Genomic DNA, 27,797 nt, shown 5'->3' on the forward strand with positions numbered 1-27,797 from the left:
AAGAAAAAATAGAAGCATAATTTCATGTGTCATAGCACCATTTTCTAAGATGACATATTTCTAATTTCTAATATAGGTATAGTTAGTTCTACCATGAATACATAGAAATGTTTTCTAAATGCATATGTAATTCCTGCAACCACTTATAGACTTTGTGTCATCTGGAGTTGGTTTATCACCTAATATGTAAAGAAAATTTATTATGATGATGAAGATTCATTTTCTTAGTTTTATTCTAATTTCATTTGGACATAGTCATTTCTAATTTTTAAACTCACATATAATTATTTATTTTTATGCTTAATTTTCTTCTGAACTTAAGTGTTAACCACAGTGCATTATTCTGGATGGAAAGGAACAAGAGTCCTCCTCAGCTATCTCTCACATACTCTCTCAAAGAGGGGCCAGACCTGCCTGTTGAAATATCAAGAACTACTCTTTTACTGCAAGTTTTCTAAAGGTTGTTATACTGATGAAATTACTCAATAACAATGATGCATTTTCATTTGTTTTTCTTCTAAACTAATGTATGTGAAGTACCTAGCCCATTGATGATTTAAGTAAGAAATAAGCACATGGCAAAGAAATTGTCACAATTAGAACCAAACACTGACTAAATGTCCTTGGTGCCAATTTTCACCACTAAGCCAGGATTATAATAAAGGGAAATGTATATGATTTATTCACTGTATCTAATGATGAGCAAAATTGTGCCTAATACATTCTATGCATTGAAATAAAAATATAAGAGAGCTGCTTATGAAAAAAACTCAGTATAAATCTTCATGTACAAGTGACATATTTTCCTCTGATTCATAAAGTCAAGTTATTTACCATTTTCTGAAGCAGCAACTGTGATGTTGTACCATGGAGTTTCTTCTCTATCAAGAACCTTTGTAGTCTTAATAGATCCAGTATAGGCATCAATATTGAAAAATCTGTCATCTTCAGCATTGTAGTCAATGAAGTATCTAGATAAGAAAATAAATTATAAATACTCTTTTTGATTTGATCTTTTTTTTTGTATTTTTCTGAAGCTGGAAATGGGGAGAGACAGACAGACTCCCGCATGCGCCCAACTGGGATCCACCCGGCACGCCCACCAGGGGGCGATGCTCTGCCCCTCCGGGGCGTCGCTCTGTTGCGACCAGAGCCACTCTTGCGCCTGGGGCAGAGGTTATGGAGCCATCCCCAGCGCCCAGGCCATCTTTGCTCCAAGGGAGCCTTGCTGCTGGAGGGGAAAAGAGAGACAGAGAGGAAGAGAGGGGGAGGGGTGGAGAAGCAGATGGGCGCTTCTCCTGTGTGCCCTGGCCGGGAATCGAACCCGGGACTTCTGCACGCCAGGCCGACGCTCTACCACTGAGCCAACCGGCCAGGGCCAGATTTGATCTTATAATAAAATATATAAAGCTGAACCAAGGGAGGTTATTAAATTTATTCAAATATTTAAATGTATATATTTAATTTCTATATTTGGCTCTTAATATTTGACTGGCAACATTATATTTGCATAGAACTGACATCAATTTTTTTATCTCAGCTTGTCCTTAATGCTATGTTTAGTTTAATTACTAATTTAAAAATATCTACTAAATTCCATGAATAGAATAGTAGACAGTAGAGACACCACTTCCTAATAAGGAAGAGACAATAAAACCCCACCAACTCTGGGAAGACTATATAGTACATTAGAAGAAAATATTAAATGCATAATAAAATTTCTCATTGCTACATGTACAAATATTTTAGGATAAGAGATGTCAGATTAATTTATATTAGGGTTTCATTATAGCTGATATCTGATGGATAAATATAAAATAAAAACCAAAACATTTTAATTAATTACCATTGCATGCTCATCACCTAGCACCCTTTTTAGTCAAAGAATGAGAAATGACATAAATAGAAGGTACAAAAGCTTCCTCTTCAATTCACATAATTGGGCAGGGCTCTCACGTTAGGAGTGGCCTCCAGCGTACACTGGCAATCGAATGACTCAAAAACAATGATGTGTTACACCATACTTGTGTCTAGGTTTCATGAGACCTTATATGTTTCCTCTTATGCTCCTCCACTGCCATGAGCAGTATATGCCAGAGCAAGTCCACAGTCCCAGAAGGAAGATGAGAGGCACATGGGCACAGGTGTCTCAGTTGAGGAGACCACCCTGAGGTAGAGCTACCTAGCAAATGAGAAGCTGCATGACTGAATGCACTGGAGATAAACAGTCTGCAAAAACAAAAGCCAGCCTAGTATAGTATATAGATCCTCAAGTAGCTCACAGATGCATATGTTTTGAATATAAATTACTTTTTTCTTTGTGTTTGAGTTTTGGGGTTTTACATTATTCAGCAATAGTTAATTAACATAGATGTGAATAAATAATAGATAAACAATCATATGTTCTATAAATGTTACAAGCCATTTCTAGAACTATTTAAAGAGAGAACATGTACCTTTCTTTTCTCTTTATAATTCTAATACTACTTCCCTTTTCATTAGTATCAGCCTAAGTTACATTTTACCCAGACTTGAAGGTAAAAGTGAAAAAAATATGTGGGAGGTTCCAGGTAAAGAATGTTTGAATATAGAAAACCAAAGCACAAAGATCCAACTTAAAGAAAAAGGTTGACTTGCTTTAAAACAAATGTACAATATGTTTCAATGTAGTCAGCAGAATGAATGAGGTTGATGGACAGGCGGTAACAAGAAATCCCTGTGGCATATGATAAGAAGTTTTTACTTTTTTTAAAAGAACAATGAAAAAAATTTAAACAAAGAAAATAATAATGTATTTATGTTCTGGAAAAATTACAGTGACTACTTTAAAGTTTGGATTGAAGAAATGTACGTAACTTTTAGAAAAGAAAGTATGCCATTTTGGACAAATCTGGGGTAAAAAGAAAATGGAAGCAAGTGTATGAAATAATGCCAAATATCAGATACAACCAATAAAACTTTGTTGAAGTGCTATTAATAAAGGGTAGAAATTACAAATAACACAGTTTGCATGTGTTGCGTGTGTGTGTTTGGTCTACCATGTAATTGATTAGACCATTTACTGAGCTGGATTAAGAGGCAAGGGGAAAATAACTCTCTTTGGGTGAGAAATCAATCATTTTGACACACTTTGCTTTAGATGTCAGTTAGATAAGCATGAGTAATAAAAAGTAGGGAATTAGATTTGGGTGTAGAGTTCCAGTGTGCTTTCTGAACAGGAAATATAAACTTGAGATATTATATATTAGCCTAACTAAGGATATGGGAACAGTATAGTCTCATTTGGGAGAGACTTGTAAGAAGAAAGGAAGAGAGAGGTTTGAGTACTACAGTATCCAACCTTTTTCATCTAAAGCAGCCCAGCATCTATATAAAAAAATACTAGAAGGAGAGAAACAGCCCAAAGAAGGAGGGAGTCTGGGAGAGTGAGGAGGTAGAGAAGCGAAGAAAGAAGTGGTGTACTTGGGAAGCAATGATGAGTTTTGTTTAGTGAGGCTGGTAAAGATTGATTGGATTTGGCAGGATGGACATGATCGGTTAACTTGAGAAGTTTCAATGTACTATGAAAGGATGTGAGTTTTATTACAGGGGATTCAAGAGTAGTATTTTGAATGTGTATATATGAAACCCATGAGTCATGATACTTTGTCGGAAATTATTACCAGAAATAAAGATCAGAAAAATGTTGCCTTATGTCTTCAGAGAAGTGAGTTCAACAAATTAATTCTTCTCTCTTAAAAGAAATATTCAGCACTGTCTTTCTTTAAGGAAATGATTATTTTGAAAGAGTGAAATATCTAAAAAGTTGAGTAGGATTGGGTTCCAGAGCACAAAGAAAAGTACTTCCAAGTAACAGAGGCACTTCTATTTCAGCATAAATAATGTATTGAAGATGTAATTGTAAGGATGGCAATATCACAAAATTCATCTTACTTTCTGGAATAGAGTATAATTACAAACCCATACATAATGTGTTAACAAGATAGGAAGAGCATATTGCTAAGGAAGAAACCTTATAACAACCAAATACACACACTGAAACATGGTAGAAAGTATTAATATTAGCATGCAGATTGAGACTGTAGAGCATCCCACTAAAATCTAGGAGCTCATTTAGTAAAACTAGCACTTAAAAAAGGACAGAATGATATCACTTTTAACTGTGTTATCAAAACAAGAAATTGACTGTTGTACATTGATCCAATTATAACTACATGTTAATTGAAGGAAGTTCAACATGAAAAAAACAATATAAACAGGCAGTATAAGGCAAGTTTGTTTCATAGAAGAGACATCAGATTCAGGCACTATAGAATAGTTTGAAAGCAATATGTCATTAGGCTTTCCAAAACATTAGGGCATGGCACACTGAAATTAATTTACTTTCTTTGACAGGAGGTCACATTACAAAAGCAAACAAAAAAACAAACACAAATTCCAATATCTGTAACCCAGAGGCTCAATGCTAAACTGATGAGGACTAAACTGCTTAGGAGAAGTGAGAAGTCTTGTTGAATGAAAAGGATATTATCTTCTAAAATGTAATCAGTTAGCAATCTGCTTATTATACAGGGATGGGCAAAATAGATTAATAATAATAAATAATAATACAGAATAAACTATGTTTCGTTTACTCACAACTGTAAACCTAATTTTGCCCACCCCGTAGTTATCTAAAGTTAGTTACTATTAACCTGTCTTCAAGAAACCTTCTATTTGAGGGTACTCAGTGGTCCCCAACCTTTTTTGGGCCACAGACCGATTTAATGTCAGAAAATATTTTCACGAACCAGTCTTTAGGGTGGGATGGATAAATGCACAAAATAAAATTATGCGACTGGCGTAAAAACGGTGGTATTTTTAAATATAATTGTCGAACTTACGAGACAAGCGTCAAGAGTGAGTCTTAGATGTAACAGAGGGAATCTGGTCATTTTTAAAAAATAAAACATTGTTCAGAATTAAATATAAATAAAATAGAAATAATGTAAGTTATTTATTCTTTCGCTGTGGACCGGTACTGGTCCGTGGCCTGGGGGTTGGGGACCACTGTTCTAGAGAACAGAATTTTCTGATTCTGAAAGTTGGACTTGAAAGTGAAAAGTATTATTTCCTGCAGTGACTATCTGTAAAACCCAGAATGTGCGTTTCAATCGCTAAACCTCTATGAAATCTGGCTAAACATACCCTATTTTAGATCTGACCACTTCAGAACTCTTAGTCTGAAAGAAAATGGGGATTTTTTCTGTTTGCGAGCTAAATTAAAAATCTGAAAATGAGTAACTTCTTTATCAGAGTAATCCCCACTCTTTTTGACACTTTACAAAGAACTCTCTAAAATAAGTGCTAGTATTAGTAGTTAAGTGATTTTAGAATAAACATTTTTATTTAAATTAAAAAAAAAAACCTATGTTTAAATATTTTTTATAACAGTAGGCATAATGTTAGGCATGTGTACCCAGACCCATGCTATTTAATTCTTAATTTTCTTGGCAAACTTACACCCTTGAGTAATCTACAACATAAGGGCTAGATATCAGCTATGTTCAGATCCAAAGAGGCTTATTCAGAGAGTTGCAATTGAATTTCAACTCAAGGAGAACTAAATAGTTCTGCTTAACTACCCTTGGATTTTTGCCTAGCTATATAAATAAAAACTCAGAAAAAGGAAAAAATAAATGTTAGAAAAAAGAAAATATTTGAAACTATATTAGAAGATTAATTGTAGAAAAATTGAATGCTAACTATTTAAAATTAATACATGACATGGCTCCATTAAGCTGTTTATTAAACAATAAAAAATTGATGACAATATTCCCAGTAGGTAACTGCCAAATAATATTCATAAGAAAATCCATTTATTTCCTTTAACAAACCTTCAAACCTTCAAAAAGAAACACATCTTAATACTTTATGAACTTATCTATATTTGTGGGTTTTTTTGCAAATGATAATATTAATTTAATTTATTTTATTTTATTTTTACAGAGAGTCAGAGAGAGGGACAGACAAGGACAGACAGACAGGAATGGGGAGAGATGAGAAGCATCAATCATCAGTTTTTCGTTGTGACACCTTAGTTGTTCATTGACTGCTTTCTCATATGTGCCTTGACCGAGGGCCTTCAGCAGACCAAGTAACCCCTTGCTCAAGCCAGTGACCTTGGGTCCAAGCTGGTGAGCTTTGCTCAAACCAGATGAGCCCATGTTCAAGCTGGCAACCTTGGGGTCTCAAACCTGGGTCCTCCGCATCCCAGTCTAATGCTCCATCCACTGCGCCACTGCCTGGTCAGGCTTAATTCAATATTTTGAAGAACATTCAGTAAGTATAATATCTAGTAATCATCTGCATAGGTGATACAGGTCTTAAATTGGAAATAATGGTGAAATCTGTAAAATTAGAGTTTTGAGAACATTTTATAGTCTATAGCTTTCACAAATACACCAGTATAAGTTGAAGCTAGAATTATATGACTGGATATTTAAAGATATTCTTCCAATTCTACTTTCCTCCTTAAAACAGACTTCACAGAAGTGACATGTGAGACTAGGGAAACCCTTATATACATATATATTAGTTATTTACAAAAGCAATCTAGTAAGAGGTGATAAAAGCTAACAGCTCTGGAACATTTACAATGTACTGCATAGTAACTTATGTGTTTTTTAAACGTTAGTTAATTATATATTCAAAACAAATGTAGAAGATCATTACTATTTATAGCCCCATTTTACAGAGGAGAAAGCTGAGGTACAGAGTGATGGAGAATGTTATCCAACATCAAGGAGTTAGTGCAAGAGATTGAAATATTATCTATGTGTATTATATATATATATTATCTATGTGTATTATATATATATATATATATATATAAGCTCCTTTTAAAAATAAGTAGACAATATTTGAGGCTGTATATAGTCATTCAAAAAAATTTTTGAGAAACACAAGCAAGGAAATAACACTAAAAATACACCAAACAGCAAAACATGAGAATTATTTAGGCATAGATTTAGTTAAGGGAACAAGTAAGCAAATAAAAAAAAGTATTTGCAAACTAATATATATACTTGATGCTCAGAGAATAAATATGCTTTTATTAATTCAATGAGAAAAGTGAAAAGAAAAAGCATTATATATTGAAATAAGGTGAATTTCATTATTCAAATTAGAATATATGGGCCAACAAATAGGCAAACAAGTTATGATGATAGCAAACAGTCACTCTTAATAGTGATTACTTTGTTCAAATATTTTCTTCAAAAGAAGCTACTTTAAACAAATTACTCAGTTCATCATTTGTCACTTAATTTCACTTTGATTACATAGGCATAGATTCAAGGAAATTATTAAACATGTTAAAGTTCCATTGGAAAAGTTATTTTTCTCTTCAATAACAAAATTTCAGTACTCATACATATTTATTATTTTGATTATAGTTTGTCTATTTCATTATAAAAAATTAACTGAAAACATGTAATGAAAAACTATTTATTTTTACAGTGACTTACTGGGAAAAACACAAGTTGATTGAAAGTATAGGATAGCTCTCTCAGTTGTCACACCTTAGATACTTGCAGAGACAAAACATGAGTGATAAAGCAAACTTATTTGACATTGTGTCTCCCAAACAGCTGTTTTCATAAGTTTGATTGAACTTGATTAATAGGTAGAATTAAGTTTAATCAATATACACCCTGTGGGATACTTCAACAACTTGGCCTTGTCTTTAATTTAACAACAACAACAAAATCATATCCTGCAGTATAGCTTAAATTCATTACAAAATTTAAGGTTTCTTTTGTTAATTTTTGGGATACAATTTATCCCACGTCATGTATGCAGAAAATAATCTTTCTAAAAAATTAAACATAAGGATTTTGTCACTTAATAAACATTGTAGTATGTTTCATAAAATGGGCAGCACACAGAGCACATAGATATATTGAAAAGCTCTTTATTTTCTGAACCTAAACAATCCAATGTAATGAAATTATCTAATAGGAATAAAATCCCTGTATGAGAAATGATTTTTCCCCATCAATTTATGTGTCTAAGTTACTAAATTATCATGCGTTCTAATCACCCTGAGTTCTGGAAATGTTATCGAACAATTTAAGACATTTTTTTTAAAAAGTTCACATGAAAGCTATTAAAATGTTTAGTCTCCAGTCAGTAGGCCAACAGAATGTCCTTAGCTATTTATTCCAGGGTTAAAGGAGTTAGTTACACTAGCTTGCCCGGGAAACAGATTCTCTTCCTGGGGTCAAGACCGTGATTTGGGAAACTTACTGTTAGATAAATTCGAGCCAAAAAATGGAAAAAAAATTACAGGTCTTCTGTATTTTTATTAAAGCATGGAAAGCGATCATATTCATATTTAATCTCTATGAATAAGTAGCTGTGTGACCTGGAGCCAGTCATTGGGCCCTCAGTTTACAGATAACTTCATCTGTGTCAGAACAGGGTTGTCTCAGTCACCTTTAGGTCTCTTTATATTCTCAAATGTCATATCTGTGTGAACTTTTGCTGTAAAATCCTTAGTTAATCTAAACACACTGACTTGGCTATATGGTAGGCAATGCAATTGCAAAACAAGTTTTAGATAAAGATGTTCAGTTTTAAGCAGGAGTCTCCTTTCTCTATCTTTACTCTATTAGTATTAAACATCTCTGATGAGTTACCTCCTTTGTATGGCCGTGAAGGTACCAATTAGGCTGAACTGAATTTTTGATAAGATCTATATTTTGAGATGTTTTTAGATTTAATTTTTACTTATTCATTTTAGAAAGGAGAGAAAGAGAAAGAGAGAGAGAGAGAGAGAGAGAGAGAGAGAAGGGGGGAGGAGCACGAAGCATCAATTTCCATATGTGCCTTGACCAGGCAAGCCCAGGTTTTCAAACCGGTGACCTCAGAGTTACACGTTGGCTCTTATCCACTGTGCCACCACAGGTCAGGCTAAGCTCTACTTTTATAAGCAAGTTTGTTCTATTGAATAAATCTCATATATTAGATGGTATCTTTAACATGAATATATTTTGAATCAGTTTCTGGTCATTTTTTGCCTTTCTTTTCAGATGTTTGAATCCAGCATTTAAACCTTCTTAATCATCTCCTTTTTTTTTTTTTATTTTTTTTTTATTTTTATTTTTTTATTCTTCAAGTTTGGAATAAAACCTTATCGTTATTCTGAAATATCTCTGTATTATGCTGTGATAACATTCAACGTTGATAAAGTTCTCCTAACTCTCATCTCATCATGAGCTATGTGAAAATTTCAGAGACACTAGAAAAACAAACACACAGAGAAGGATGCAATGATTAAGCAGGGGACATAAGCTCACTGAGGCTGCAGTTAAACTCAAAATACACTGAATAAACATTACTAACTTTCTGCCACTATTCTATTTCTAAGTAATATTTTAGAAAGTTTTTTTATTTGTCAAATATTTTCAACTCTAATCAAATTATATTTTTATGTTCGCATATAAATGGGCTATTGCTTCCTAATTAGCATCACATTTGAAATAATTAAGCACATTATTTGTTATTTTCTGCTGACTGCTTTAAAGTTATTATGCAAAGAAAACATTAAAAATGGTAACAATAAGTAAATGTATAGTTAAATCCAGATTATAAATCAGAGTACTAAATCAAGTACGGTATGTCTTAACAGTATTGTATTTACTACCATATGTTGTAGATAAAAAATAACTTGGCTCTTTTTTGCATCTCTTTTTCCCAGTGTATGAAATGCATCCAAATAGCAGACTTCAGGTAGGCTTTCTGACCAAGTAAAACATCATCTGTTTCCTACTTTGTGATATTTGACTTCTCTATATACAATTGTTTATGAAAATTATTATTATTAGTTGTTGTTGTTAAAATATATGAGGCCTGATAATCTGTTTTTAAAAACAAACAGGGATTTTGGAGTAAAGCAAAACTGCTCAGTGGTAGAGTGTCGGCCTGGCGTGCAGGAGTCCCGGGTTCGATTCCTGGCCAGGGCACACAGGAGAAGTGCCCATCTGCTTCTCCACCCCTCCTCCTCTCCTTACTCTCTGTCTCTCCCTTCCTCTCCTGCAGCCAAGGCTCCATTGGAGCAAAAAGTTGGCCCGGGCACTGAGGATGGCTCCATGGCCTCTGCCTCAGGCACTAGAATGGCTCTGGTTGCAACAGAGCAACGCCCCAGATGGGCAGAGCAGCGCCCCCTGGTGGGCATGCCGGGTGGATCCCGGTTGGGCACATGCGGGAATCTGTCTGACTGCCTCCCAGTTTCCAACTTCAGAAAAATGCAAAACAAGCAAACAAAAACTGGAATTAAATTCTGGATGTGACATTTCATCACTGCATAAACTTAACCAAATTATTTAATTACTTTTTTTTTTTAATTGCGAGAAGGGGAGGTAGAGAGACAGACTCCTGCATGTGCCTGACCAGGATCCACCTGGCAACCCCCATTTGGGGCCAATACTCTGACCATTTTTAGTGTCTGAGGCAGAGGCTACATGGAGCCATCCTCAGTGCCCAGGGCCAATGTGCTTGAATCAATCAAGCCATGGCTGTGGGAAAACAAGAAAAAGAGAGAGAGCAAAGCAGGAGGGGGAGGGATGGAAAAGGAGATGGTCACTTCTCCCGTGTGCCCTGAATGGAAATCAAACCCAGGACTTCCACATGCTGGGTCGATATTCTATCACTGAGCCAACCAGACAGGGCCTTATTTAATTTCTTGAGTCTTAGCTTCTTCATATGTGAAGTGCAACTAATAATACTGACTCTTTAGGGTTCTTCCAAAGGTTTTTGGCATGATATATAAAGTCGCTAGCTCACAGATAGCAAGCCATAAATGGTCACTATATTCAATAGTCACTTGATATAAGATCACAAGTCCAGAAAGCTCTCTAGCTTCTCATGCCTAACATAAGATTGCTCATCTCTCAGGAGCTACTCGGGAGATTCTGAATTCTCTTTGCAGTGTGCCAACAAGTGAGTGCAGCCTGTTTAAACCAAGGGTTTCTTCATCACAGGTAAATACCCTCGTTCTGTTTTTACTTTTTAAAAAGGTGGTGATTATATTGCTGCCAATTGCATATTCTTATTTTGAGTTGAAAGAGAAAAAAGCTAGACAGGTATGCTCTTAGAAATCTGAGAGTCTTACAAATAATTTAGAAAATTGAAATACAAAAAGCTGAAGGCAGGAAGCTTTTCACAATAGCCTGTAAAACTCAAACTCCCTTTCATTATGAATTCTGAAAACTTGGAGTTAATTGCATTTCAGGGCACATTGCAAGCTTCATATTTTCAATGTGCTTTTCCTTAATTAGTACAAATGTTTGGTCCCTGAGAAAGGTGGAAGTATAAGGCTTCCTTTGTGTTTGTTAATGTTCTCTGTTTTTTAATCACTGTTTGCATCTGAAGGCCCATGTGAATGACACATTTTTATTAAAATCAAGAATAAATATTATGTAAACTCTACCCAGAAATGACAGGTATGGGGTCTAATTATATTAAAGCAACTTTAGAAGGCTTCATTTTAGTTTTCTAACCAAAACAAAGCACAAAAAATAATGCATATGCTAATGGATTTGTGCTTCTCAATATTAGCATTTGGAGACAATACACCAATTATCTTTGCATTCCAACAACTGGGAGAATGTATTTAACAAATGGGTGTTCAATTAATGCTTCCAATAATATGGAGCAATTACTGAGGCAATTAATAATATCATGCAAGACAATTTTATAGAATTTATCTTATTAAATAAAATGTATACATTGAAATATTGCATGACTATGCATGTATGTGAAACACACATGCTGACAGGCAGTTTCCAAAAACACCTTTCTGAGAATCTCTTTCCATGAGTATAATCAGTGCTCCAGTATTAGTAATGTACCAGCCATGGTGGTTTATTCTGTATTAGGGTTTCTCAGCCTCAGCTCTACAAACACTTGTACCAGATCATTCTTTGTTGTGAGCACCATCTCTGGCTTCTACCCGCACATCATGCTAACTAGGATTCCTCTGCTATTTGTGGCAACCAAACATGTCTTCAGACATTTGTCAAATGTCTCCAAGTGAGAAAAACTTTACTGCTGGGTGAGAATCACTATTCTATATGGAGTGGATGTTTTGAGTCTGTTGGCATCTACAGAGCAACATTGAATGAAGTTTGTCCCTGTCCTTAGTTCTTCCTCCTTTGGTCTACCCTTTTGGCACATACGTGGCACTCTTCATAGTAATTTAAAAATCCTTTATTATTTATTTTGAATTGCATTATCACTTTGATTATATACATAATTGTTCATTTTCATCAGTTCCTTCTTCTCTCCCCAACAATAATTGATGTTGTTGCCAGGAGAAATTTCACAGATGTCAGCACAGAGCTTTTTCAAGGTCTCTCTCTAGCTTTTCTCCACAATCTCAGACCTTGCCTTACTCATATACATAACCTAAGCACCTCAAGTGCACAAAACTGCATTTCCTTTCATTATTCTTTGCCTGTCTCATCCTTACCCTGTGTTTGAACTTCAATTCAAACTTCAATTTATTCTGTCTGGAAGATTTTGTGCACGTGTTTTTCCATGCATATCTTTATACTTTTTTAAATTTTTAAAAAATTAGTTTTAGAGAGGGAGAGAGAGGAAGGAAGTGAGAGAGGAAGGGAGAGAGAGAAAGAGAGGAACATTGATCTGTTTTTCCACTCATTCACGCATTTGTTGGTTGATTCATGAAAGTGCCTTGACCGGGGATCAAATCCACAACCTTGGCATGTTGGGAATACTCTCAAACCAGCTAAGCTAACTGGCCAGGGCTATTTACATATCTTTACCATCATAATCAAAGAGTGCATTTTTTTTCAACTTAATTGCTTCACTGGACTTGAAGCTGCTGCTACTCTGTATGCATGTGTTAATTTCTTTATTATGAGAACTATTGTAATATCTGCATATAATAGGTGCTTTGAATATCACTATTAAAACTGAATATACCTCCCATCTCTTTTAACTAAAAGGTACAGACTACATCATTATTATTTTAGTATTCAAAAGACAGTCTTACCAGTGTTTATCAAATACTTTATAACAAACTAACAGCAAGAAATATTTTTACTTTCAAACCTGGTGGTTCCTTTCGGTAAAAATAGTTAGCCACACTTGCAAATATCCTTTATATGTTATAATTTTTAATACAATTAGACAAATTATGCTGACTGTTAATTCTCTAACATGTCATTAAAATGTATCATTCTATGCAATGCTGAAGTACAGTGGATTCTCTTCTGGTTGGAAAACTAATTGACTGCTACTTCCATTCCCTTAATTACAGATTACTTTCTATAATGGGGGTGTATGTATATTATTTTGTATAATCTGCCCAACCAATCAGTGTTCAGTTCTTGCTCTCCATGTAACAGAGGGTTAGCAATCGACAGGGTACTCCTTCTGCACTCACAGATGAAGCAGGACTGTTGAACTCTCTATTGTGCACAGAACATTGTTTCTCTCCATGCATTGGTATTGTGGACATCCTTTTTTTTTTAAGCTGAAACAATCATGCTTACATAAAAAGAAATTGAGAGCCTTTACAAACATTAGGTAGCACCAAGGGAAATGTTTAATATATTAGCTTTTGTTAAAATAGAGAACTCAGGGGAGTCAGAATAAAGATGTGAAAAGCAGACAGATTCATTAAGAATTTCAAACTTTATAGGACCTTAGGATTGATTACCCAAGAGTATAAATTCAAGGTTACTAAGGAGTCTTCTAGATATACGCAGTCTTTCATTTTCTCATAATTGAGATAAAAAATTCTGATTTTGTAAGGTGAATTTTAATTATCTCCACTGCATGACATACAAACATATTAAAATATTTACTGAACATTTACTGACTATGCTAAGTGCTTCATAGCAATCTAATTTAATTCTAACAACATATTTATGCAGCATTATTATTCCTTGTTCATATATCTGTAGTTTACATTCCAAGGTAAAATGAATGTATGAAATCATACAGCCCATCAGTCAAGATTCCAGAATTCCCACAGTGGTCTGTCTTCGAGTCTGATCTCTAAGTCAGCAGTCTAGATAGCCTTGGACAAGTTGACATTTACTGAGTGACTACTAGATGCAGAAAACTTTTTATGCACATTGCTCCTGCTTTCTCACAATAACTAAGAAACAGATAGTAGTTTTCTTCTTGTATAGGTAAGGAAAGCTGATTTCCTAAAAACACATAACTATTGTGACAAAACTAGAGTTAGAAAAGCATTATTAGGAAATCCTTCATTTTTGCACTGTATCTGTATTTCCTACAACTAAGGGATCAAGATTTCTCTACTTTGTGATTAAATATTTCCAAAAAGTCAATCAATTATGATCATGTCTATTGAGTCAAGTGGCAAGAATTAATGTGTGATCATTGATATACTCATAGAGATAGCCACATATATTCACTTTTTTTTTCTTTTTCTAAAGTAAGAAGCAGAGAAGCAGAGAGACAGACTCCCTCCCATATGCTCTCTAATCTGGATCCACCCAGCAAGCCCCCTATGGGGAAATGTTCTGCTCATCTGGGACCAGTTGCTATGTTGCTTGGCAACCGAGCTATTTCAGTGCCTGAGGCAAGGCCATGGAGCCATCCTCAGCACCCAGAGACAACTTGCTCCAACTGAGCCATGGCTGTAGGAGGGGAAGAGAGAAATAGAGAAAAGGGAGAAAGGTAGTGAAGGAGAAGCAGATGGTTACTTCTCTTGTGTGCCCTGACTGGGAATTAAACCTGACACATCCACACACCAGGCCAATGCTCTACCACAGAGCCTAACAGCCAGGGACAATATTTATAATTTGACAGAAACCCATCTACTATATTATTCAATTAAAAAACCCAATATTAAAATTTAATTGTATTAATAGAAAAATAACTTGGAAATAACATCATTTAAATATTGCATAAATTTCAAATTACTGTGAGGAAATAAAAATATTTATATGTCTAAGATTTTGAAGCATACCATACCTTACTAAGCTATTAGCACTGTCAGGATCTTGTGCCAAAACTGTGCCAACAATAGTTCCAACCTTGGCATTTTCATAGACTTCCATGATGTAGGAAGGCATGGAAAATAGTGGTGGTTCATCTACATCCCCAACAATGATCTTCAGCATTGTAGCATCTTTAAAAGGACCCAAGTGAGAGAAGCGAAAATCAAGATGTGTATTTGCTCCTTCTATGTTGAGTGTGTAGAACTTCTTTTTCTCATAGTTCAGTGGCTGTGGGGAAATAAGATTTTCAATATTATTGCAGCTATTACTTTCAAATAAGCTTTAAAAAATTTTTTTTAAAACAAGCAAATATGAATAGACTTAATTCCATCTATTATCTTTTAAAACAAACTATGATGTTTTCCTTAAAAATATCACAGGCAGAAATCATTGAAACTCAAGTCTGAAATCAGTTGTAATATTTCACAGTCATAAATATGATGATAATAACTAGGCACCAAAAAATATTTCCCACAGGCAAAAAAAGAATTCTTTTTGGAGGCTCTCTTTCTTAGTCTCCAGTAACTTTTTTCTGTCTCTTCACTTAACTACATTATTAATTGTAATAACAATTGCAACTAATTTGTTTAAATTTTAAAATAAAGTAGATTATTTTTGCATTGAAAACATTTATCTCATATCATTGATTTTTATCTATCATCATCTTATTTTTACCTGTTGGTTTTAAACTTTGTTTCATATTTTAAAATCTAAGAAACTTTTAAGTTTTCAATTTAGTGATATTTTCTTAGAATTTTAGCAAAAATTTTATACAGTTTTGAATTACATTTTTGTTATTTAATTGCTTTTAATTTATAATCTCTTGTAATGCTGATAGCATTGCATGTGTTTTTTAAATTTATTGTATTATGGTATAATCAAGTTTGTGCTTTAAATTATTGTCTTTTGTTGATTTTATTTATTTGTTTGTTTATTTATTATGACAGAGACAGGGAGACAGAGAGAGACAGATAAGGGCAGATAGGAAGGTAGAGAGATGAAAAGCATCAATTCTTCATTGTGGGACCTTAGTTGTTCAGTGATTGCTTTCTCATATGTGCCTTGACTGGGAGGCTATAGCAGACCGAGTGACCCCTTGCTCAAGCCAGCGACCTTGGGCGCAAGCTGGTGAGCCTTACTCAAATTGGATAAGCCCGCACTGAAGCTGGCACTTTGAGGTTTCAAACCTGGGTCCTCCGCATTCCTGTCTGACACTCTATTCACCGTGCCACTGCATGGTCAGGTTGTTCCATTTATTTTTTTAGCTTTGAGTCTTTAGTAATCTTATACTCTTTTTAGTATTTTTTTAATTGTCCAACCAATGTTTATTTGTATTCTATTAGTAATACATGTCAAGAATTATAAATTTGACTTAATATGCTGTAATAAATAAGGTCTATATGGTGTTTTGACTCAAGGAATCTATCATCTAGTGTAGGATATAAAATAGTAAACATACATTTACTACAATATATTTAATGCTGTAAGACTGGTTACTATAAAAGTTAATAATAAAAATACAAACCTAGGTGAATGTAAGCAGCTAGGTAATAGTTGTAATAAGAAGCACCTTTGCAGATAAGAACTGAATGTTTGGGAAATGTTAAACATGATGCACATAATATGCTCTGTGACCTAAAGTCAGCTCAGATTTATGAGTTTAGAAAATTGACCCCATTGTCAAAAGTCTCCATTATGATGTTCTTGGAGGTGATCCAGAGTCCAGAATTTAATCTGAGCCTAGTAAAGTTATCTACTGATGCTCATTTTCTTATTATTATTTATGTGAAGAAGATAATTTTTTTCATCCTTAATATGTGACTGATTTTGCATTAGTTTGTTTCATTCTTGAAGTTATTATTTTTTTTTTTGGCAATGTCAAAGATTGATCATTCTCTATGGAGGAACTTAGATATTTTCTTTTACCCTAAGATCTAAGGAAAAGCTGATTACAAATGATATCCTAAAGGAATTCTATAAATTAGAAAGATCAGTCTTACTGATGATTATTTTCCTTACCTCTTCTGAATTGCCTTGGATAATTGGATTTCCCAGAGATTGGTATTGCATAAAAAGAAAAATAAATGTTTAATTTCCAAACTAGATATTAAGAAACTAGAACCTAGAAAACTTCTCAGGTCATGGGGACATGTGTAAGACTATGCCACTCTCATATTTTACAAGACAAAGTAAAAATAAAAAAATTCTAAAATCTCAGATAATCTCCCATCCAAGTACTAACCAGGCCCGATCTTGCTTAGCTTCCAAGATCAGATGAGATCAGGCATGTTCAGGGTGGTGTGGCTATAGACAATCTCAGATAATCAAATGTGGATCACAATATATATACACTTATCAATTGTAAAAATTATATATTGTAAATGTATATATTTTAAAGAAATCTTAATTGATTCTGCAGTTTGTGATTTACCAATAGGGAGCCATTTTTTTCTGAGGCAATTTAAATTAGAAATAAATTGCCAAAGTAACTAATATCCATCATGGTTGGGAGTTGCATAACTCCTAGTAGGACTCAGATTGCTTATGTTTTTCTTTTCTTGACTCCTCTCTCCTTAACATTAATAAATGGGAATCTCTCTCTGACAAAAATAACAAATCCTATCCAAATTTAAATAATGTGTTTCAGAAAGGTACAGATGGCTGCCTATCAGGAATTGAGTAGATGAATTTGGTCCTTCTTGGCTCAGATGAAAACATCCTTGGCAAGTTTACCATTTGTTTAAGATCAATGTACCTTTTTAAGGTCAACCTGCTGCATCATGTAGACTTTATAATGACTAAGGTTCTTCTATATACACATGAGTGTTTGAGTCCTTAACACTAAAAAACAAACAAACAAACTAGGATTTATTTTATTTACTAAGGATGGTTACCATTCTTTCCTCATAACACAAAATTTTATAACATACATCTCCATTCATTCATTGGTGTTGGCATTCATGCCTTTCTGACTTTCTGAGGTAATTCTAGCCACTTCTAACCTATCAGATATTATTATCAAGCTGTGCATCCAATACAACAGGCTTCTCATTTTCCATTTTTTTGCACATCCTTCTGCAAGTTAGATGTCATTTGTCTTAACACTAAACTACTTACTGCTAAGAGGCTGGCTATTTATATGAATATATAATTTTATGTTTATGATTATTAATATATATTTAACTACCTCTAGACAGGGACAATCATTTTGTAGAACCTGTTTGCCAGGACTGATATATGGATGGATAGAGTCCCATGTGCAGCCACTAAGGAATAACAGGATTATTTCAGGTTGTGACAGAAATTTAGAAGGTAATTAATACAAATGGAAATATTTTAACAAACTCATTTATAAAAAAAACTTGGCCATGCTAAATTAAAAGTTTAGAAAAAGTGATAAGAAATTATATTCATTTGTGTATTCTTAGTGATTGCAGGATTATGTATACATAATACTAATTATGTTAATTTATTTGTTTTGTATTACAACTACAATAGTACACAATAATTAGATTATGATAATTATTTTTCTATTATTGTAAGTCTGGCAAAGTTATCCAAATACTTACCATTCATACATTTTAAATAGATATTTTAGTAATTTCCTAGTAATTTTCTATTTATGGGAACTATTTAGAACTCTGAATTTTAAATTCCTTAGTACCACACACACACACACTTTTTTTTACTTAAAAAATAGTCTATAAAATACAGTTTGCCACGATGAGAAAAATCTATGCATCTAATACCTCATTTTGATGAGAAAATCTTACAAGGAAAACATTTGAAAAAAAATTACCTAGGTTATTCTAGTGATACAGAAAACAGAAACATAAAATGTTATGGCTGAGAATTTTTAAAACACAAAACATGCATTTTTAGCCTTAAAAAAGCAAATAGAAAAGAATTTCATAAAATAAGATATAGTTTGAACTTAAAAAGTATGGTTATAGAACAAGGAATTTTTCATGAGTATAAGAGTTTGTCCAATTCTACATAATGCTAACTCTCCATGCTTTTTAGATCTTTTTTGGTGGATTCTGACAATAATCAGTCAAATTGAATAATTGATTAAGACACTGAAGCTAAAGAAAAAATCTGAGAGAATTCCTCCTTTCATAACTACTTGAAAACTCTTAAGAAGAGTAGACTCCAGGCTTTGGTGATTTGTTCCCCATTATTTACTCTATACATTTTGTCCCACCAAGATATTTGATGTGAGGATGGGAGTTGGTAATGTGAATATAATTTATTCTATTTAACAAGATTTAATAACTATGACATATTTGTCTTCTTAGAAATTGCAAGTCTGGATTAATAATTCTAATTTAAATATTTCCCAGAGATTGAAGTGATGTGCTCACAAATCAAGGAATGTCTGGGGCCATCAGAAGCTGAAAGAATCAAGGAATGGATTATCCTCATGAGGTTATGGGGAAAAACACATCCTAGCCAATGTCTAGCTTGATTTCAAACTTCTGGCCTTTGGAACTGAGAGATAATGTTTTAAGCCACCCAGTTTGTTGTAATTTGTTACAGGATCCCTAAATACTAATATATATTTTACTTATTTCATTTAAAAACACAGTAGAGCTATTAGCAGAATGCATATCAAAAGTACAATGAGATACCAGCTTCGCAGCTGTTGGAATGGCTATTATCTACAAGGTAAGTAATAACAAGTGTTGGAGAGGTCATAGAGAACTAAGAACCATCATAACTGTGTTGGAAATGTAGAGTGATACAGTCACCATGAGAAACAGTCTGGAGGTTTCTCAAAATATTAAGAATAGAATTAACATACAATCCAGCAATCACTCTCCTGGATATCTACCTGAAATATTTGAAAACATTTATTCACAAAATATATGTACCCCTATGTTCATTGCAGCATTATCCATAGTGGCCAAGACATTGAGACAACCAAAGTGTCCTTCAAAAGAAGATTGGCTACCCTGATTTATTGATGTCACCCCATTAAAATAAAAATTTATTTAAAAAAAAAGAAATACCCTTAGAAACTTAAAAAAAAAAGAGGATTGGCTAAAGAAGACTGGTATTTATACACACACATGCAATGGAATACTACTCAGCCATAAGAAAAGATGAAATACTGCTATTTGGAATAACATAGATAGACCTTGGGAATATTATGTTAAGTGAAAGAAGTCAGTTAGAAAAAGCTAAGAACTATATGATTTCACTCATATGTAAAATAAAACTGAAACTCATAGACACAGTCAACAGCATGGTGGTTACAAGAAGAAAAAGGTGTGGGGGATTAGTGAGGAAAGATGATTTTGACTTTGAGTGGTGGACACACAATGCAATATATTGTACAAGTAATGTATATATAATAGCAATGTACACTTAAAACCTATATAATCTTATTAACCAATGTCACTTCAATAAGTTTAATAGGAAAAAATCCCACAATGGGATTTTTCTTTACAGTGTACTGAAATTTTTGAATAGCATTGGGATCATTTGCCCCTTAATGTTTGATAGAGTTTCCTTAGTATATCAGTGAATCTGAAGTATCTGGAGACAATTCTTTCACAAGTTTCTCATTTTCTTATATTAAATCAGTTTCTATGTATTTTCTATTTCTTTGAAGTTGCTTTTTGTAAACTTAATAAAAATATTCTTTACATAAAATTTACTTGTGTAGAATTAAGAAAATGTTGTTACACTTTCTGTTTTTTCTAGCTAGTTATTTCTATTACTTCTTCCACATTTTTAATAAGATGAAAGCTTATTTATTATTTTTTATTGTTTGTTGTATTGCTTTCTTTCCAAAAAAATTAATTTTTGTTTTCTTTTTATTTGTTCGTTTATTTGTGACAGAGACAGAGAGACAGAGAGAGGGACAGATAAGGACAGACAGACATGAAGGGAGAAATGAGAAGCATCAGTTTTTCATTGTGGCACCTTAGTTGTTCATTGATTGCTTTCTCATATGTGCTTTGACCAGGGGGCTACAGTAGACTGAATGACTCCTTGCTCAAGCCAGTGAGTGACCTTAGGTTCAAGCTGGTAAGCCTTGATCAAATCAGATGAGCCTGCACTCAAGCTGGCAACCTTGGGGTGTTGAACTTAGGTCCTCTGTGTCCCAGTCCAATGCTCGATGACCTGGTCAGGCAAATTAAGGTTTTTAAATTTAATATATTTCTGATTTCTAACCTCCTTTTTGTCTTTAATTATTTTTATCTGCCTTTGTTTTCCCTTTCTATTTTTGGTGATATACTTAATTTACTTAATTGTATTATTTTATTTTCTAATATATTTAGACTAAAATATATTTACAAGATACAAAATAAGTATCTCAGAAGTACTTATTTCATATCTCATAAATTCCATGTATATTTACTATTAATTTTTTCTAGAAATTCTGCAATTTTATTGTATATTTTATCTTTAATTTACATGGTATTGAAGAAAAAGTTTTTGTGGTTGTATTTTTTCAGGTTAAGGGATTTTGTTTTGCTTCATTTTTCTCTGTTTTCTCGGTCATTTTCATTAATTTTTATTTATAATGCATTTGGACGAGAGCATTTTGTCAGTACCATTTTGGTTTGGGGGCATTTATTGAGATATTTATTGAACACGATATATGGTTAATATAGCTAAATATTCCATATGTACTTGAAATAAATGATATACTTTCTTAATACAGAGATTAATACATAGTAATTTTATTGTTATTAAATTATTCTCATTTAAAAATATTTTTAAAGACTTATTTCATTTCAGAGAGGAGAGAGAGAATGAGAGAAGGGAGGCAGTGTAGGAAGCATCAACTACCATATGTGCCTTAACCAGGCAACCCTAGGGTTTCAAAACGGCAACCTCAGCATTCCTGATTGATGCTTTATCCATTGTGCCATGAGAGGTCAGGTCTAAATTGTTCTAATTTTTAAAACACTTTATTTGTCATGGATTGAAATAAGTATAATATAGTCTCCTTCTACTTGTCTGGTTCTATACATAGCTCCTTGTATATATTGTAATACAACATTAGTGTATTACAGTATTTGTGTATTATAATATTTGTATATAGGTTTGTGAATGTTGTTGCTGTCTAACATGCTGCATAAATATTTACTTTTTTGTTTTTGTGTACACATTGTGAATATAAAGTCTCTTTTGCCTTTTTAAGATTTTGGTTTGAATTCCATAACAGTGAATATTATTATCACATTTCTTACATTCATCTTTATTTATGTTGTTATTTTATTTTAATCTTTATTTTCTTTTGTTTTTCATGTTCCTGGTTTTGTTGCATAAAATTCTTTTACATATTTTTATTTTATTTAAAAAGGTTTATGTTTTTGATCTGGTGACAAAGTTTACGCTTTTAAATTAAGGTAATAACATGCTTATCCTATATTTCCTTTACTAATAATTATTAGCACCTTCCATTAAGCAATAATTAAAAAGGGTTTCTATTTTCTCCCACTTCCCCTAAATATTAATAGAATTATTTTGATCTTTACACTTTTAAGTATGCTTTATGGTTTAACATTTTATTTTTAGTTAGTACTAATTAAGCAATCAATGAGTTTATTTCACCTGTAACTTTATTTTTTATAATAAAAGGTATTGTTTCTACATTTTTAAGACACATGTTTTTTACATTTTAACACATCACTCTGGTCCCACTGTTTGCTATACTCAGAGTTTTGGCTATCATATCCTCTTAGTACCCACAGATACTTTAGTTTGATAATATATTCCCCAAGACAATGTCTCCTCATAGGTAATGTTCAAAATTGCTTACCTGTAATCTCCATACTTGAAGGACAATGTAGTTGGATATAAAGCCTTTAACTCACATTTATTGTCTTAAGTATCTTCTATATATTGCTCCATGCATGCTTATAAGTAATCTCCCATACAAAGATTTCCCTGACCCTCTTTCTTTTACTTAATGGTAAGTGAAACTATGTCATTATCACTTGATATCATGTAATATAACCATGTTTCATGTCTAGTCAGTTTTCCTAAGTGAAGGAGTGTTATCTAATTCATCTTCATATTTCAAGTATCTGGCATAATTCCTACTACATGCTGGGTGACTCATAGTTCTTCCTTAATCTTAAATCAACCTGTGTTTATAAAAATGTATTCTTACATGGCTTATTTATAAAGAATGAGAAATTCTATATTATTTAAAAAATATAAATAGTTAATGCCTATCTGTGACCTAAAAGAACACATATTAAATCATTTAATCAGCACAACATCTCTGTGAGGTATAATCGTTTTCCATTTACAAATGAGGAAACCAAGGCATGGGAAAATTAAACTTGCACAGGGCAACAGCCTAGTACAGGTAGTGGTATTCTGAGGATTAGAACTCAGGCATTGGGACTCTAAAATAGTGCTTTCAAGTATTCTGCTGTACTGCTTGAAATCCAGTTAGCACACAAATATAATACAATAATATAATATTTAAATTTGATGACTAAAGAGGAACATATTTTTAGTGGACCTATTAAAAGATACTTTATGTACCACCTTTCCAAGTATTTATAATAACATTAAAAGTGAACTGAACACTTCTTTAATTCTAATTTTATTAACTCTTATTACCAGAATTCTAAATATGTTAATAATGCCCTTAATTTGCAAACTCACAGAACTAGTAAGTATGGCATGCTTTTCATGCATAATTCTGTATCAAATATGATGTCTTTAACCTCAGGTTCGAGTTGGAAATGTCCTGCCTAGAAGTGCTTATTCTGGTGTAGTTTAACTTCCCCAGTCAGAGGGGCTTCTCTACTTTTTCTTCAGTTACTGCTCAATATTCTAATATAATTCGCTTTCAATGAGTTAACTTTAATTTTCATCTTAAATTTTAGTTTCTTAATTTCATTCCATTAGTCTTTGTAATTGCTTTTACATACCATTGCTCTTTTTAACTTATAAAACAATACCTTTTCTTTCTTCAATATTAACTCATTTAATACTATGATAGAGAGTTATCTTCTTTCCCATCAATCATGTTGTTGCCATCTCTACATATTAGAAACTTTTAATTGTTTTTGTTAATCACTGCTACTATTCATTAAGTCACACTAGTATATCCCTCCTCTGGAACTATATAACCATTATAAATAAAAGGATACTGACAATAGCATTAAGCCAAGTTGTTCTATGACTCAATTATTTTTGGAGTTCAGAAAGGTCTTAAAATTTTGTTTTCCTAAATACTAAGAGAGGAGATTTCTTTGACCAATTTTTGGTCCAATTTCTATACTCTATCAAAGTGTTCTTATATAAATTTCTTTATGAAGAAAAATGTAATATTTATTCAATATATATAATTTCAAGGATATCAATAAAATAAATATACAATTTCACTTACTTTCATTTAAAGACTGGGAAAAATATTTTATTTTGAATAACAAATACACATAGATACCCATATATAAAGTATTTTTCTGTATTACATATTATTTATATATAATTAAATACAAGTACATTTGTGTGTATATAATGTGTGTGGATATATACCCACATATAGGAAGACTTACCAATAACCTATGGATATAAATCACATACTCATGAGGATATTTTAGCAGATCATTTTTTCTACCTAGTGCATTAATTTATAATGTAGGTATATATTAACTTCAATTAACTTTATGGTAGTTTCAACTGATCTATCACTCCAGGCCCATGGCCATGCCTAGAGATGAAGAGTAAGAACAGAAGTTGTCCAATAGCAGTTCTCTGTCAGAAGTTATTATACATACAGTAATAGATTTCTTTGAATTGAAACTTGGACTCTTCTCCTTAATGTCTGGCTAAGCAGAAAAATTAGTTTTAGTTATAAGAACCTTATAAAATAAAAATATAAAGTTGGCTGAGTTTTTTGAAAATAAATCTCCAATGAATATTCAGTTGTTGTAAGTGGTTCATTAGAGTTAGAAAACTATTTTTTCTTATGTACAGAGTATGCTAATTCAGTTGCTTGAATGTGTATTTACAATGGATTAGGAGGCCTTGTTTATTCTTTGTATTTCATGGCCTAAAACTTTACAATCCTATGGCAAAGAACATCCTGATTCTTAGTGTGTCATGCATGCCAAGCAAGGTAACAATAGAAAAATCAAATAAACACAATTCTTTAAATAAACAAAAGTGTGGTTATTTGGAATAGACCTAGTATGATTATAGTAAAACACATTTCACATTTTTTTTCCTCTTAGGACTAATTCAGACTTTTAAAATGTACTTTTACAACTTTGTTATGTTTACTCATGATCCGTTTTAATGGATCATTTGCTAAATGAAGTAGTATAAAATATAATATAGTTTTATAAAATACAGAGTGTGACAATTAAATAATATAAGTACCTGGTTACAAAAATGCTTACCAACTATTATAAACAGGGATACATTTGTGGCATACGTAGACGTACATTCATGAGAATCACTAGGGTATTCATAGTAAATTAACCAGAATAAGGTCTTCCTACTCAACAGACCTAGCAAATTTAAGAGAGATATAGAATTTCTCTGTTTTATACGGTAAGAAATTAGTGAAAATCAGAAAAGATAATCCAAAGATAGATATTTATGACTGAAATATACCTGAAAATATTGCACTACAAAGATAGTATTTAACTTAAAGTTTGAATTTTTTTTTTTTTACAAAAGAAGGAAGAGGAAGTAGGTTACCAAGAAACATGAATGATAGCATGTGCATGTGACACAATATAGCATCATTCATTCTCTGTGTGTTTCCCGGCGAGTTGGATAACACAGAATAAAAAAGGGCAGTTAACCACATGGAGTGGTCTGGAAACTATATTTAAAATCTAGTTCAAATACAGGAAGAAAGGAAGGCAAGTAGAAAAGTAGATATTGAGGTGTTTTTGTAATTATCATCCAGGCCCAATATAAAGTTTCTTTTCACCTTATTTTAGCTATTTTTAATAAACACTTTCTAAAATGCTTAAATAAGAAAACTGAAGGTTTAAAGACTTGAGATTATGTCATAGGTCTCTTAAAGGGCAGGACCAAATTTATATTTCATCTGACAGCAAAAGTATCTTACCACCTCCATTCATTGATTCAAAAGAAAAATTTAGAATTTTTTTGGTTTAAATCAATTGACATTGTATATGCAATTAAATAGAATTAAAAAAGAAAAGTGATATGACAAAATATATTGTTGAAATTCAAATAGGGTTGGAGCCTTGAATTAAAAAAAAACTGAACAACTTTATAAGGAGTGTAAGTTTATATAAATAGCCCAAGAAGAGATTCTGCGACAGACTGCTAAGAAGCACATTCCCAGCTAGAGATTTATGTCAAAGGATAGAGTGCACTGATGTGCATTCATCCTTATCACTTTTTCTCCTTTCCACCCAGTCAGGCTCCATTTAACAATGAATGAAAGTTATCAAAGTGTATTTACAAGGTACCATACCACGGACTGGTGAATTTAACTTGGCAATTTTCTGATGAGGGAATGATATGGACAGGAATGTGCAGACGCTTTCGCAAGCCGATTTATAGAGCACTGCTGATTTTGATCTTTGGGAAGATTAGCTGCTCTGCTTTGCTGGCTAACGTGAGCTGCTTTAAAGATTAATAAAAAACAGGTTTTAACGGACTTTTATCCTTTCCTGCCATCGGATCAGTACCTCTTAAAGGTCAAAACCCACTGAGTTATATAGTTTAGTTTTTAAATTACTATTATTTACAACATAAAACATGGCAATAAAATATCTGATTGATAATGCTAATCTCAGGGATCAAAAAATTAGATGAATGCAAACAATAATATATCTTAGAAAAAGCTTAGACTGCCTTAGAAAAAAAATCAGAGGAAGACAGTGAATGACAAATTAAATTCATTAATTGTCAAGATTATTTTTAGTATATCATTCTTACCCTTTCTACAAATGAAACAATTTTTATCTTGAAAATACATATTTTGTCTCTGTGTGCAATATGCAATGAAGAATGTTATATATATATATATGCACACACATACACATATATGAATTTCCCTTCATTTTCACAAACAACATCGAATTAATTGAGGCCATGCAGAGCGGTAAGCTTCTTGTCCTTAATTCCAGAATATATACTTGTATTTTAAATCAAGTGTATATTAAACCATTCACTATCACCCTAATTTTTTGCAAATATAATGTAACTTTCTATTTTTTAAAGACAATAATAACATATAGGCAAGGACAACTCCCTCCACCACCACCGTACACACACATACACATGCACACAAACACTCAGGGTATAGCATTACAAACTTATCTGCAACTATTTTTTTTTCTCCCTCCTGATTTATTTTCTCTGAAATAAAGCATATGGCTATGGGTTCTTTCTTTCCACTTGTGATTAAGATCCTAAACAAAGTCATCTCTACCTTAGTTCATCTTTAGAATCAATTATCATCTTTAGTGTCCTCAGTTACTTGTTTCTATTGACCTTTACCTATCCATACAGAAACACACTTTTAGTCCTCCAATTCACAGTCAAAATTTTCATTTTATCATGTTCTCACTTATTTACTTCATAATTTTTTACTCCACTTCATTACCAAGCTTCCCAAAGATGATGGTATGTTTCTCCTTTTTTCTCCGTTTCCTTGATTTATATTTTCTCTCTAGTACATTGAATTTGTTTTTCTTTCCATTGTAGCAAAAAATAAATATAAAAATTTTTAACCAAGTATATAAAATAAGTGATTGTTAAGACTCTAAAGACAGACTC

At 32.7% G+C, this 27,797-nt stretch overlaps 1 protein-coding gene across 4 annotated transcripts in view; it reads right to left on the reverse strand.

Moving 5' to 3' along the window:
• Positions 1 to 27,797, reverse strand: part of CDH18 (cadherin 18) — a 713,946-nt gene that overhangs the window by 57,262 nt on the left and 628,887 nt on the right. For 3 of the 4 annotated variants that reach the window (XM_066244055.1, XM_066244046.1, XM_066244062.1), the window contains exons 7-8: positions 15,019 to 15,272; positions 835 to 971 (exon numbers count right to left, since the gene is read on the reverse strand). In XM_066244055.1, coding sequence (XP_066100152.1) covers positions 835 to 971; positions 15,019 to 15,272 — 391 coding nt within the window. Of the gene's footprint in view, positions 1 to 834; positions 972 to 15,018; positions 15,273 to 17,063; positions 17,090 to 27,797 lie in introns of those variants that run through there. The other variant, XM_066244072.1, reaches the window with a different exon arrangement.

Source organism: Saccopteryx bilineata, chromosome 1 (assembly GCF_036850765.1).
Source record: "Saccopteryx bilineata isolate mSacBil1 chromosome 1, mSacBil1_pri_phased_curated, whole genome shotgun sequence".
Taxonomy (NCBI): Eukaryota; Metazoa; Chordata; class Mammalia; order Chiroptera; family Emballonuridae; genus Saccopteryx; species Saccopteryx bilineata.